The following is a 16,203-nucleotide window of genomic DNA, read 5'->3' on the forward strand; positions in this document are numbered from 1 at the left end:
TGCAAGGTTGAAACAGACCTTTCCTAAATCAACATGCAAACATGTTAACACTATTTAGGAATGCATTCTCAAGTACCATCACTGGACAGTTTCTGTGTGGTTATGGCTTCCGATTTATAAACACATCTAGATGCTAGTTCTCTTCCTTCAAATAAAGAGAAAGGAGGGTAATAGTGGACTAGGCAGATGATCCATGAGTACTATTTGAAAAGAAAACCTTTATGATAATTTATTTTATTATTTTTCTATTGCCCCAAACTGCACTCATTTAACCTTTCCATGTCCTGTAGTTCTATAAGATGTTGAGATGATGAACAGAATTGTAAGAGGTGTTCACTGATCCAGACATTCCCTATTCTAGTTAAATTACAGGTCCAGTCCCTATCTCTGTTTGTGGCGGCAGCAGCTGCAGCATCATTGATACCATCAAAAACACATGGAACTAACAGTTTCATTTCTATAGCCATAAGTGTGGCAATAGACAGGAGAAGGGAACAAGTCATAGAATCTCCTCTCCATTTTAGTATGTGCTACCACAGAATTGGAGAGAACAGATTTTGTAATTATTAATGAAATAAGGAAGAAATAGTTGGTGGCATTTTATTTTTGTTTCTACAGTAAGACTTTTCTCCGAAGCAACTAGTTGAGTCAATGGTAATGTCAACTTGATGCATTTCATTGAATTCTATCACCCAAGCAAAGAATACTTATCGCCCAAATTATGATTTACAACTGAATGGGCAGTCTTGAATGAGTCAAACAACATATATATTTTAGAAGAGGTAGACTCAGAATTAGATAAGAAAATCATACATTTGGGCTACATTTGGAAAACTGAGCTATAGCTTTTAAACACTAATATTCTCTAATGAAGTCATTTGACACTAAATCATATGCCAACATGATAACCAAAGAATCAAAATTATGAATTAGGGAAATGAACAAATGAATTATGAAAATACACACAATGGGTATAGATAGGATGCAACAAATTACCAATGCTAAGATGTGGAATAAAATTATCATCAACAATATGTACATTTGGAGAAAGATCAGTCAGTCATGAGATAAAAGCCAGGGATAACAGATGGATAATCTGAATACTACTCCAGTAAACATAATTGCTAAATGACCTAAAGAAGGACCTCCAGGATACTGACTAAATCCTCTATCAGGAATTTTTCAGACCTGAGAAAAATTATAAAGGTTGAGAAGACACTCACAACGTAACTCAGGGGAAGAAAGAATGTTTAAACTGATGAGGAAGCATATTTTTCAAAGTATCTGAGATAAAGTTATATCTAATATTTATCCTAGTTTCTTATTCCTCATTTTCAAAGTCTTTCATATTTTTCAGTAAAGCAAGAAGAAAAGGAATTAAATTGTGGAAGACAAGCTATATGCTATTTTCTCTGGTTTGAAATAATTACCTGAAATAGATCAGGGGAAAGTTCCAGTGGATTCATGGGATTTATGGATCCATTTGGTTTTTTTTTCCCTATCCCACCGTGCCAAAAATAATTAATACAAATATATTTTCTCACCTGGGAGGATCCTGGTATAATATCCTGAGCAGCACTGATGTTTCTGCTGCATCTCATGCATGTGACCACCACAACAAACTCTGGATGAATTAGGATGAATTGGAATATAATTATCCTCACAGCAAACATAACCAGGTTTGAGGTCATAGAGAATTCCATCACAACACACCTGAAAGTATTTTTAAAAAAATAAGGAATACCAACCAAACATATTGCTATTAATATCATGAGTCATTTTCTCATAAGCCCTAAATCATAGTCCAGTAAAAACCAGTAACAAAATAGGAAAAATTTGTTAAAACTGGGTACCTCCAACATGAATAGAATTCAATAAATGACATTAGATATTATACAACTTTTCTATTAGCCTTAAACTAAGCTGGCCTAATAAAATATTCTACAAATATGAATTATCTTTAAAATGATTGTGTCTTCCTATGTAGAGTTAATTTAGATGTATAGATGAATAGTTCTCTTTAATACTTTTTACTACAAATTTTAATGATTAGACATTTAGTACAAAAAAGTCTCTGAAACTGTGGAAAGCATGTTTCACTTTGATGTTTAGGTTTATTTTGTTTCATTTTAAAATGAAAATGAGTATTGCTCTTCTTATAACCTAATTTAAAACATGATCTTCTGACAATGTGTTCTCAACATAGAAAAACTCCTTTACTTTTGAGTATACAGAGCACAGGGCACCAGTTTTTTAAAAAAAGAAAATTTACATGGAAATGAATTTTGAAAAACTCTTTTAACTCTGGATTTTCTTTAGGTACTAGGAAGGAAATTATATGCTCGAATAATCAAATAATTATTTACATACTTACTTGTAGGCAGAAAGAATAACATACTTTATATTTAACAAATCATGCTGAACACTTACTGAAAAGTAACTTCAGAATCTCTATTCTGCATGGCTTACTTTAATTAGAATGTATGCTTCCTGTGGTTAAATGAAAAATATATTTGGCAGTAAAGCACTTAAGTGGTGTCCATGTCTCTTCTTTTGCTCATTGTCAACTTTAGTCTTTGTCCCTTGACCTCTAATGAAGCTCAACACAAAAGCAGAGAAATATGGAATCTGTCTCCATCTCTTTAAAGAAAATATTTGTTTGGTATCTTATTCACTCCTCAACAGTTATCAACACAAATAGGCAGAGACAAAAAAAAATCTAGGCAAATGAATGAAAAAAAATTATACATTTTGAGAGTTGGAAGAGATTTCATTGTCTAGGCAAATCTATACAGAACAGAAATACCCAACATAGCATACCCAACAAGACATCATTTGGCCTTGATATGAAGACCATATTTTGTGTCTTTTAGTGAAAATTTAAATTAGTTTAGTCTCAATGATAAATCCAGAGGTTCCTTCCTTTAGCAACATGCCCCTGTTTTTTGCCTATTAAAACTAGGCATTATAAGTTATATAGCTCACTTGTGTAAAGTTTTCTCAGGAACACAAACTCCCTTTTGTTTCTCTTTACCCTATTCTACCCTCCTTAGAATCTATACTTCAGATTTCATTAGTATAGAGAACTCCTTCTGAGGAAATTCCCTTCACCCATGTAGATTGGCAATTCATCTGTAACTTGTAGTCCTAAAAAGTCAGCAAGTCATTAAGATGTCAATTGATTTGCACAGGGTCAAGCAGAACATGTGTGCCAAAGGCAGAGATTGAACTTGCATCTTCCTGACTCTATGGCTGACATTCTCTCCAATTTAATATATTGCCCATCTTCTGTGAGCAATATAAAATGATATACTGAAACAGAAGCAGCTCATTGTTTAAATACATACATATATATGTATATGCACATATATCTATATATATATTTGAATAGTCAAATATTTATATGCATTACTTATAGGCAGAAAGAATAACTTACTGTATAACAAATTATGCTTAATACTTACTAAAAAGCAACCTCAGAATCTCTATTCTGCATGATTTACTTTAATTATAATGTATGCTTGCTGTGGATAGATGAACTATATATAGACATATGCATGTATGTATATGTGTATACATTATTTGTGTCTGTATATACATATAGATATAAATATATTTATAAACATAAATATTTTAAAACAAAAGGCATTAAAATTAGTCTGACTGATGTATACTGGCATTCTTGACCAGGCTGTGTATAAAACAGAATTATTATATATCTTCAATATTCATTACTTAGATCTTGGATTTATGAATTTTAAGATGGAAAGAAAAGCACCAATTCCAAATCCCTCATTTTATAGGTGAGGAAACTGACATCCACAAAGAACTTACTGACTTTCCCATGGATACAGAGGTAGTAAGTGGTAAAGTCAGGATATGAAGCAGATCATCTAACTCCAAATCTAGAACTGTTTCTTCTTTAGCACACTGCTCCCTAGCCTTTCCTATTTCAATTTGCTTCAAAGCTTTTTAGTCAATGTTTTGTCCACTGATGTTGCAAACATTGGATGGATTTTTCCCTGTTCATCTTTCAGTGGCATCAACCAAATATTCAATTTCTTTTAACAATATATGTAACATACTACTCTTCAGAGAATTTCTAGAGCTATTATTATTCTTGGTAGTACCATCATCTGCTACTTTTTGTAAATGATGAAATGCAATTTTTTGTCAGTGTTGTTAGAATCATCACAAGCTATTTGCATTGGTATTAATCCCAAAGAATTTGCATTAACAACCTACAATATCAAATGTAATCAGGTAATGTTAGGATTTTGATAATAAGCAGGAAAAAAAGTGAAGACAAATGACTGGCTTTCTCCTTTTCCTAACCCCAGGATTGAGGTTGATAGCTAGGTTGATAATGATAGCTAATATTCTTAGAGCATTTACTATGTGCCAGAAATTGTGTTAAATAAATTTTACATTTTATTATTTGAAACTCACAACTATTTTAGGAGGTAGGTGAAATTATTATACACATTTTGCAGAGGAAGGAACTGAAGCAAATAGAATTTAAGTCATTTGCCCAGGGTCACACAGACAGTAAGAATCTGAGGCCAGATTTGAATATAAGTATTCCTTGAATCCAGGTCCAGCATTTTATCTACTGTACCATTTTGTTCTCTCATATCAGTGTGAAGCAATATAAGGAAATCTTAAGAACCCTGTTTTCTGGGCCACCAAGCATGAGATTTGGATAATTTCTTTATTTGATTCCATTGAAGTCATTGGTTCAAAAATCCAATGGTTATAATTTTACTATGTAATTTGGGGACAGTAACATGGAAAACTTTTTAGCTTACTGAAAGATTCCTCTTAGCCAAGAGTAAAATAATGAAAAATGTGGGAGTTTGGCAAAACAAACAGGATGAGCAAGTTCTCTGGAAGAGAACTAAAACAGAAAGCTCCTACCTTTCAAATTCAATTTCAGAGTTGCATTTCTGAGATAATTGAACTGGAATTTTCCATGACTGGGACTGAGACTATTTGTTAGTTCTCTGAAAATAATATTTTCAAAAAGTAGCATGTCCATTGACTTCATAAGGAATTCTACCAGCCCTGGTGAAGAGTGTAAGTTTAAATTCTATTTCATACACTCATGCACACACACACACACACACACACACACACACACACACACATACACCCACACACATACACACATACCCATATACACATACATATTCTTTTATGTTCTATTAAAATATTCTGGGATTTGAAATAAAAGTTTTTTTTATTTGATATTTATTTTTTTTTTGAGGGGGGGGAAGAACATGTATTCTTGTGAAATGTTTGATGGCCCTAAAGAGATCAACTACAAATAATCACTTCTTTTGGGATTCTGGTTAGTTTACATTAGTCTCTTTTCCTCACTCTATTTGTGTTGTCCTTGACCCTTAAAATACCCATAAGGTTTTCTTTAGTGCATCACTTAAAATGATATCTCTTTATATTGCAGTGTAACTACTGAATTATAGGTAACAGCCTGGTGTGATGTTTTCTTTTTAAGAGTATTGGACAGTATTTGCATACATGAGTCTCATAAGGGTGATTTAACTTGCCTCCTTTTCTTATCACTGTATTATTTTTATATCTCTTCTCCATAAATGATGGACTATATAAATTTTAGATGTGGTGAGGTAGGCGATGTTCCTTTCTTGCCCTTAATTTTTTAAAATGAGTATAGTTGTAGTAATATGATGTTCTGTCACGTAAATTTAATTTATAAATAACTTACTAAAATTAACACTTACATAGCATTGTTTTAATAGACATTTTTCCAAAATATAAAAATCTGGGTATGAATAACTAATAGTTTGAGAGGTGAGAAGAAACATTATAATACTTTTAAGTCTGAAAACATAAAGATGCTCAGACCAATGCCATGTGGTAACATAATGTCTGTGATTATTAGCTTGTCTTGGTTCTAGAAGATTCTCCATTAGAGTAAGACTCTGGTAGACCTTCATTACATGAAAATGACTTTGGGATTATAAAAGTTCTGTCAACTGAATACAAGCTCTGGCAAATCCTCCCAAGCTTAAAAGGTTTCAAGAAAGGACCACAGATTAACTGTCAACTAAGAATCAGCCTAGGTAAATCTGATAAGGTTTATTACTAACTTAGAGTTGACTGTGGCAGTAGAGAGAGTAACTGTAAAGATGAGGCTATAATTATCCATAACTAATGAAGTATCAGAAGGTATATTTTCATTATTATATCCTCATGTACACAGATCCATGACTTGGTAAAATATAAATTGTCTACATATCTATTTATCTCTCTAAATATATACATGTATATATGTGATATAGATCATATGATAAATGTATATTTATATGCTATAAATAATTATTACATTCAATGTGTTTGTTTTGACCAAAAAAGGAAATATACAGATTGCCCAAAATGTCTTGCTGAGGGTTTATGATACTACAATAAGACTTTTAGGATATTCTGTTTGTAAAGCCCTGAAATGCTACTTAAATTTGAATTGTTATCTTTAGGATTACTTTAGGGGGCAGCGAGGTGGTACAGTTGCGGGAAACTAGGTGGCGTAGTGGAAAGAGCCCTGGAGTCAGGAGGACCTGAGTTCAAATATGACCTCAGACACTTAATAATTGCCTAGCTGTGTGACCTTGGGCAAGTCACTTAACCCCGTTGCCTTAAATAAATTTAAAAAAGGATTACTTTAGGAAAAGGTACAACTGCTTTTTCTCAGATGATGAGTACTTCTTTTCATCTGCTACCTGAACTCAAGTTTGACCTTTAAATTTTCATAGAATTTTCATAAAAATAAAATCAACCCCTATAATGCTGATCTGTTATATCTTTATATAATTCCTCCCCCTCCCTCCCAAAAAACTACTTCAAGCATACATTTTTATAATCTTTAATATAAGTAATGCATAAAACCTGGAAGATATAATATGTCTTATATAAAATATCAGGGTGAGCACGTTAGATTTTTCTAAAATATTCAGTACCTAAGCATAATACCAAATTTTGAGTTTAAATGGAACAAACAAGGTTTTGCAAACCTTCTTGGATAATAACTCATTGCTAAATATGCTAGATACAATATATTTTGATGTGAATCACTCAAATAATTCACTCTCCTAATTACCATTTCCTTGGACAGTAAAACCTTGTGAATGTTGTAATAGCTATAGTCACTGAATGTGTGATACTGTTGTTGACAAATAGGGACATTATTTCATTATATGAAATCTTGCCTTCAGACTAAGGATTTTCTGCATCATTTGTCAATAAAAACCATTTACAGACTCCTACTGTCTGACTGTATTATTGATCCAAATCTTAAACTGCAACTAACATGAACATTAATCTACAAATGATCATAATTTTAAAATATTTCTTATAAACCATGATAGATCTTGTTTATGGCTACTCATCATTGTCACATATGCAACCACCCACTTGGACCTGAAACCACATAAGTTTATTGCAAATAAATTCCCAATTCATTCTATTAGGCAAGAATTTGGGAGTTGACTAATGATTTCAAATTAACCATTATTTCCTTTGTAGATAATGATAAATGTTAAGAATAATATATACATGAACAAGATGTATCTTTATAAACAGTGTGCTTTTCCCCCCAAAGGATCTTATTCTGACAGGAGACATATTGATTATTATAAACTTTGATTCATAGAACCTCCACATTTTCTGGGAAATTTTAAGATGAAAAATTTTTTAATGAGTAACTAGGAAAAAAAGTACCTTAGATTCAGGAGAATAGCACATGTGTCCACAGATGTTTTCAGGTTTCTGACATTCCACAAGCCTACAAAACCCATTACTCTGGTCTCTGATCACCTTTTGGCCTCTAGTACAAGAATGCCAAGTTTTTCGCAAAAGTTCATAACCAAGGATGATGCCATTTGGTTGTTCTGGTGGCACCCATTCAATCTGAAGGGACCTATAGTAAATAAAAATAATCAACAAGTAAGGCAGGGATTCTTATATTAGAGTTCAAAGACCTTCAAGGTCACTATTGACAAATTTCAGGAGTCCTATAAACTTGGGGAAGAAAAAATACATTTTTATTGTCATTAACTTATTTTATTTTATTTTTTTAGTTTTTGCAAGGCAATGGAGTTAAGTGGCTTGCCCAACACAGCTAGGTAATTATTAAGTGTCTGAGGCCGGATTTGAACTCAGGTGCTCCTGACTCCAGGGTCGGTGTTCTATCCACTGCACCACCTAGCTGCCCCCATTAACTTATTTTTAATATTTTATTTTTCCATATGGCAGTGTATATTTTTAAGTTACAAAATTCCCTTCCATTCTACCTTCCCCCACCCCCCCAGGTGAACAGTCAGGTTAATATTGTACATATAAATTTGTGTTAAATATGTTTGCAGATTAGTTATTTTTGGTATGAGGAATTAGGATTAAGGGAAAGAAATACATAAGACATATTATTTAAAAAGTGAATGTAGTGTTCAGCAGATTCTCAAGGATTTTTGTTTGTTTGTTTTGTTTTCCTTCCTCTAGATGGGGATAGTATTGCCCATAACCAGTCTAATATGGTTGTCCTAGCTCTGAATTTCTGAGAGCAGCTGCATATATCAGGGTTGATCATCTCACAATGTTGTTGTTAATATGCACATTATTCTCTTGGTTCTACTCTCTTTGCTCAGCATCAGATCCCATAAGTCATTCCTTGCTTCTATAGAGTCCAATCATTTATGGTTTCTTATAGAACAATAGCATTCCATAATATTCATATACTTGTTTAACCATTCTCCAATTGATGGGCATCCCCTCAATTCCTAATTCTTTGCCACTACAAAAAAGAGTTGCTATGAATATTTTGGAATATGTGGGACTTTTCCCATTTTTTAATAATTTCTTCTGCATATAGACCTAGAACTGGAATTGTTCGATCAAAGGGTATGAGCAGTTTTATTGCTCTTTGGGCATAGTTTCAGATTGCTCTCCAGAATGGTTGGTTCAGTTCACAATTTTCATTAACTTCTAACTGAAATTTATCCTTTCCTTCTGTTCTGAATAAAGGCAGAAAAAAATCTGTGAAATGGTCCATGGACTTCACTAGATGGTCAAAGAAGATGATGACACAAAAGACTCAGAAATCCATATTTAAGGACTAGTATTTTTTTTACTTTCAGTTTTATTTCCACTATTATGCTAATCTAATTGATGTATCCATTATGATTTTATTATGGTACATGGTATGAGATGTAGGTATATACCAATTTCTGAAAAATTACTTTTCAGTTCCTCAGGAATTTTTGTCAAAAATCCTTACTTCTCATAACTGGGGTCTTTGGGTTTATTATTTTTTAGTTCCACCATTATTATTTTTTAGTTCAGTGACATCCTGTGTAGTTCTTTAAATACTCTCATGTAGTGTTTTCTACTCAGTAGGTAAATTAGATCAATGAATAGATATAGATAGATAAATGGATAGATCATTTATTAAATGTTTACCATGTGCCACACATTTTCCTAACTGTTGAGATACAAATATAAGCTAGAAAGATAGTGTACTTTAAAGCTTCTCACATTCTTATGAGCAAAGAAAAACAAGGAGAGAAGTTGAAAAGTAGCGGGGATATAAGGAGGCTACTGAATGGAGGTTGTGAATCTGTTGAGGAAGAGAAGAGAGAAAATTAGAGGGATAAACTGTCTTATCAGTGAGGTAAAGTACAGTTGGGTCCTAATCAGAGTTACCAATCAGAAAATGTTGACTCATAACTGAGGTTTCAATAGGCATTTACTAAAAAAATGTTTTTGTTCAACTGAACTGAATTCTGAATTTAAAAAAATGGAAGTCATTTTAGAAACAATTTTTAAAAAAGTAATAGCTCTTATTAGTCAAAAATTCATTAGACATGCAACTAAACTATTTCTAGTTTAATATATGTTTTTAAAAGTATAAAGTATATATATATATATATCCCACAATTAGAAACAAAAACAAAAACAAAACAATTTGAAAATAATATGTCATTTATAATTATGGATAGCATGTAGGTAGTGAGTAGTGTGATTCTTTTTCAGTCCTCTGAACTCATAGCTTATTATTTCATTAATCAAATTTTTCAAGTCTTTCAAAGCTGCTATTTTCTTTATAACACCCTTGTCATTATGTGGATTGTTCTACTTCACTAATTTTACTATGTGTCAAATAAAAATTACTCCTATTTTCCTCTGAAACTGTCCATGTCAGCATTTCTTATGGCACGATAATATTCCATCAGATTTTCATGCCACAATTTATTTAGTTATTCCTCAATAAGCAGCATCCTGCTAGTTTCCAGTTTTGTGCTACTAAGCAGTTGCTATTATTAATTTATTCATTCATTTGCTTGCTTGTTTTTCGGAACTTGATTCCTTCTTTTATCTTTAGAAATGGATCTAGTAATGGTATAGTTGAGATATAAGGTATAAAGAGTTGAATAACTTTTAGGACCTACTTGCAAATGGTTTTGTAGAATGACTGGAAGAATTCACAACTTGACTGACAGCATATTAGTGTGCTTATTTTCTGCCAGTCTCTTGAAAATTTGTCCATTTTGGGGTCAACTTTGCTAGTATGATTGATGTGAGAAGCAGAATGGTTTTATTTTTTATTTCTTTTTTCCAATTTATATTTTATTTTTCCAATTACATATTATGAAAAATTTTCAACATTTATCCACATGCATATGTATATTTATAAACTACATAATTTCATTCTACCCTCCCTTCCCACTTCCCTCACTTCAACAGCAAACAGTCTGGTGAATATGAAACATATACATTTGTGTTTACAGGTTAGTCATTTTCTGTTTGGAATTAGGAATAAGGTAAAAGAAAGGAATTAGGAGTATGGAAAAGAAAGAAAACCATGAATTAGGAAAGAAAAAACATAAGAGAAAATTTTTAAAAGTGAATATAGTGTTCATTCAGAGTCTGTAGATTTTGTTTTGTTTTGTTTTGTTTTCCTTTCTCTGGATGTGGATAGCATTATCCAAAACAGGTCTCCCAGGATTGTTCTAGCTCTCTGAACTGCTGAGAAGAGCTGCATCCATGAAAGGTTGATCAAATCACAGTGCTTTTGTTAATGTGTACAAAGTTCTCTTCATTTTGCTCCTTTTTCTCAGCATCAATTACTGTAATTTGTTACATGGTTCTCTAGAGTCCCACCACTCATGGCTTCTTATAGAAAAATATAGAACATTCATATGCCATAATTTGTTCAGTCATTCACCAATTTCCAATTTGCCACTACAAAAAAGAGCCACTATAAATTTTTATTTCTATTATTACTATTTAAAAATATTTTTCCGCCTTTTGGATTTCTTTAGAAAATTGCCTGTTCATATCCTTTGATCTTTTCTATTGAGAAAGGACTCAGTGTCATATATTTGAATCAATTATATATTTTTGATATGAATTCTTTTCCCAAGTTACTTGTTCTTATTCTAATTTTAAATTTATCATACATATGCAAAACCTTTTCAGTTTTATACACTCACAAATCAATTTATCTTATGTAATTTTATTACTTGCTTGTTATAAAGTTTTCCCCTATCCATAGATCTGAAAGGCAATTCCTTCCTTGCTCTTCTAATTTGCTTTGATTTCATTTCTTATGTCTAATTCATGTATCCATTATGATTTTATTAGGGTACATGGTATGAGATGTAGATATATACCAATTTCTGAAAAATTACTTTTCAGTTCCTCAGGAATTTTTGTCAAAAATCCTTACTTCTCATAACTAGGGTCTTTGGGTTTATCAAGCAACATAATATATTGGTCTCTTGCCTTTGTTTACTTAATCTGTACCATAGATAATATTATCTATTTTTAATAGTAGTATCAATTTATTTTAGTAATTACTACTTTGAAGTAGAAAGATCTCATACTGACTGATAATAGACATAATTTTTTTCATTATCCTTGAGATTCTTGATATATTTGTTATAAGCAAATAAATACATACATACATACATAATAAGCATTTCATTATCAGTTTTATCCCTTTACAAAATAATCCTTTGGTAGTTTGTTATGAAATTGAATAAGTACGTTAATTTAGGTCATATTGTTATTTTAGCATATGAATTTGTATACTAATGAACAAGTAATATTTCTTTTAATCTTTTAAGTTTATATTTCTTCAGAGTATTTAGGTTTATATATTGCCTGGATAAAACTGTAGATCAAATCTATCCAATTATTTTTTTACCATCTGTAGTTTATTCTGAATGGCATGCCTCTTTTTAAGTCTTTTTTTCTAAGTTGTATAGATAATATACAGGAATGATGATGATGATGATTACTATGGATTATTTTCATATTATACATTGCTCAAGTTATCAGTTATTTCTATTAATTTATGATTGACTCTTCAAAATTTCCTAAGTAGATTATCATGTCTTCTTCAAGTGGTAATTTATTGTGTTTCCTTTTTGTCTATAGTATTCCTTCAATTTCTCTTGCTGTCTTATTGCTATAATTATCATTTCTAGAACCATGTAAGTTAGTAGAGTTGACAATGGATATCCTTGCTTTGTTCCTTGGTATTACTGAAAAAGTCTCTAATTTTTCTTATGCCACATAATGCTTCTTCATAGTTTCTGATAGATATTACTGACTACAAATAAAGAGAGGTCTATTTACTTGTATGCTTTTTAGTGGTTTTTTTAAAAGTTCACTTAACACAATGGGGTTAATTGACTTGCCTAAGGTCACACAGCTATGTAATTATTAAGTGTCTGAATTCAGGTCCTCCTGACTCCAGGGTTGGTGCTCTAGCCACTGTACCACCTAGCTGTGCCTAATGTGTTTTTTTTTAATAGAAAAGAATGATGGATTTAATCAGAAATCTTTTTTAGCATCTAATGATATACCTATTTTTTTATCTATATTATTAACATGACATTATATTTAATATTATGATATCCTCTAAATGATTTCTTCATGGTTGGAATCAAAACCATATTAGTAAATCATATTTATGTGACAAAGAAATTTGAAGGGTGCCTTCTTTTTTCTATAATTTTAAGTAGTTTACATAATATTGGAGTGAATTGTTCCTTGGATATTTGATGAAATTATCTGAAAATAAAGCTGGATCTAGAGAATTTTTGTTTATTTGTGTCATGTTGACCTTTTTACTAATACTGGATTATTTAAATAGTCATTTTTTTTGTTAAGGTAATATTATTTTAAAATTATCCATTTCCTCTAATTATCAGTTTTATTGACAAATAATGGGAAAATTATTTTTTATATTTCCTTTATTTTTTCTTCTATTATTGTGAATTCTCCTTTTTTAATTTTTAGGCTTTTTTCTCTATTTAAAAATAAATCACATTAGCTATCTGAATATATAATACCCACTTAAAACTTCTAGATTTATCAGTTTATTTTGGTTTACTTTTATTAATTTTTTTCATTTTCAGAATTTTTGTTTACTATAAGTTTAGGGGGGTTGTTTTATTGTTGAGTTGCAAGTTTGTTTCTTTTAAATTAGTTGCATTCGCAATTCATTGATTTAATTTCATTTTTTTAACTAAGAAAAAGCATTGAGATATAACTTTGTCATTAAGAAATGTTTTAGCTTCATCCCTTAAGTTTTGTTGTGTTGGGTCATTATTGTCCTTTTCTTGGATGGATTTTTAAAATTACTTCTATAACTTGTTTTTTGGCCCATTGAACCTGGAGAATTATTTTAGTTTCTAATTATTTTAAAAATTCTTTTAAGAGCCCTTTATAGGAGAGATATTTTAACTACATAATGATTAGTCTATATTTAGTATATTTGTGTTTTTTATGTTTGATGATGGTTTTATGCCATAGAACACAATTTTGGTAAAAGTGCCATTTATAGGTAAGAACTATGTAAATTCTCTACTAATTTCATTCATTTATCATGAGGGATTTGATATCTTTAATTTTCAACAAGTCATTAATTTCATTCTTATTTATTTTTATTTTATTAGATTCTTGTCAATCTGAAAGCATTACATTGAGTCTCTCACTAATACTCTTACTATTTAAATTTTATTATTAATTAGTATCTATTATTACTACTTGGTGTATATGTGTGTGTGTGTGTCAGTGCACATATAATATTAATATTGATTCATTATCTATGAGGCCTTTAAATATAATTTCCTTTGAAGAAAAAATAGATTGTATTACATAGATGGTAGATTCTAAAACATTCTGTTATCCTCTTCTATTTTATTAGTAAGTTTATTCCATTAACATTCATGGTTATGTTTCTTATTTAAATTATGTCTCATCCTCCATCCTATTCTCTTGCACCTTTTTCTCTTTTTATTCCCATTTCCTTCTTCAAAATAAAACGATGGGAAGAGAGAGGAAGTTAACCTGACACATTATTTACAAATGTGGTCTTTCTGGTGATCTTTCTCCTCTCTTTGCCTTACCCTTAATCAAAGGATTTTACTCTTTCTCCCCCTCCCTTTGACATTCCCTTTACATTCCTCTCTCCATCATTTGAATTTTTTAATAGTGAAAAAACTCTTTACATATCCTATCTTCTCATTAATTCTCTCTCACCAGTGACCCTGTCTTCACTTATTACCATTCTGAGTTTATGTAATTCTATACAAAGACATTTATGATGTGTATGTGTGCATGGGTATAATTATATTCAATCTGTCCTTATCTGTTCAAGTGAAAGTAAGGGTATTAGGATGCCAATACTCTTGGTATTATGTACCTCTCTTATATGAAAGAGATTTCTGTTTTCTTTCTCTGTTACTTTCTGATATCATCTCCTGTCATTTCCTTTCACCCTCTCCCTTCTTATAAGTCTATTAAAGCAGAATAAAATCATTCTTAGATTCTTTGTCATTTTTATCTTTCTCCATGACCATTAAAGATATCAGTATTCTAGGAAGACATTTGTTTCTTATTCTCTTATCAACAAGTAAACAAAGGAGCCCTACATATTTCTTAAGAAAAAGCATACCTTTGAATGTGTCCCTTGACTCCACTGTTTCTATCTCAAGATGATTAATTAGTTCTGACCTTTACATTGGAAATGCTTAAATAATATGTATTTTCATTAAAAATACATTTTCCCTTGTGGTATTTTAGTTAATTTTTTTTCCTGATCAGTTATTCTTTATTATTAGCCTTTTTTTAACCTTATGGAATAGCAGATTCCAAGCTCTTCTCTTATATAAGGTAGTAACTAACAAATCTTGTGTGATTCTTATTGTGGTTACACAATTTAAATCTCTTTTTGACTGCATGTAATATTTCTAATTGGTCTTAGAGGTTCTGAGTTTTGAGTATGATATAGCTGTGAGCTTTCATTTTGGGATTTCTTTCAGGAAGGGACTGCTGGATTTCACTTCTTACTTTGCTCTTTGGTTCTAAAAATTATGAAGAATCTTCATTTACAATTAAATGAAATATGATATTAGGTTTTTCTCTTTAATTCTGAATTTCAGGCAGTTCACTAATTCTCACATTATATCTCTGATGTATCTTCCATGTCAGTTGATTTTATATTATATTTCTTACATTTATTTCCTTTTTTATTTATTTTGTTTTGGTATTTTTTGTTGCCTCATTGGTTTATTGTTTTCTCTTTGGCTCATATTCATTTTAAACACATTCAATACTTCATTGAAGTTTTCCACTATCTGGTCTTACAAACATTTCTTTTGCCATTCTTTTCTCCCTATTTATTCCATTTTGTATCCCATTTCATTCCTTCAAGGTAAACTTTTAATGTGTAGATAGAACTTTTCTTGATCTCTTAGACTTTTGCTGAACTTGTGATATCATTCTCTTCACGGTCCACCCTCTTAGGATCTTCAGTCTTTGTAGTCTCTTATTTTCCTTGGTTTGTACATTTCTTTTGCCATTGGACTACTTTATTTTTTGAATAGGTCTATTTTGTGCCATATATTTAAGATATTTTTATATTTTATGATTTAGGGTACCTGTAGAATTCTGATTCTTCTGTGTAATGCTATGATGGATGTATGAGTGTGTGTGTGTGTGTGTGTGTGTATAGAGGATCTTTGGATGACTCTCCTTATTTTGTATATTAATGATGCATATCAGGGTTTTCCTGAGGTTTCCAGAGTAGATATATAAAGCAACTAGTGACATTCTGGATAGACTTTTGGACTTTGATTCAGAAATGCTTGACTTTGAGTCCTG

At 31.1% G+C, this 16,203-nt stretch overlaps 1 protein-coding gene across 1 annotated transcript in view; it reads right to left on the minus strand.

The window, feature by feature from the left end:
- The window catches only part of USH2A (usherin), a 1,130,853-nt gene that overhangs the window by 249,896 nt on the left and 864,754 nt on the right, over positions 1 to 16,203 (minus strand). The window contains exons 47-48 of the mRNA XM_074222669.1: positions 7,753 to 7,951; positions 1,545 to 1,713 (exon numbers count right to left, since the gene is read on the minus strand). Of these exons, the coding sequence (XP_074078770.1) occupies positions 1,545 to 1,713; positions 7,753 to 7,951 (368 nt within the window). The remainder of the gene's footprint in view (positions 1 to 1,544; positions 1,714 to 7,752; positions 7,952 to 16,203) is intronic.

The sequence above is a fragment of the Macrotis lagotis genome, chromosome 2 (assembly GCF_037893015.1).
Source record: "Macrotis lagotis isolate mMagLag1 chromosome 2, bilby.v1.9.chrom.fasta, whole genome shotgun sequence".
Classification (NCBI taxonomy): domain Eukaryota; kingdom Metazoa; phylum Chordata; class Mammalia; order Peramelemorphia; family Peramelidae; genus Macrotis; species Macrotis lagotis.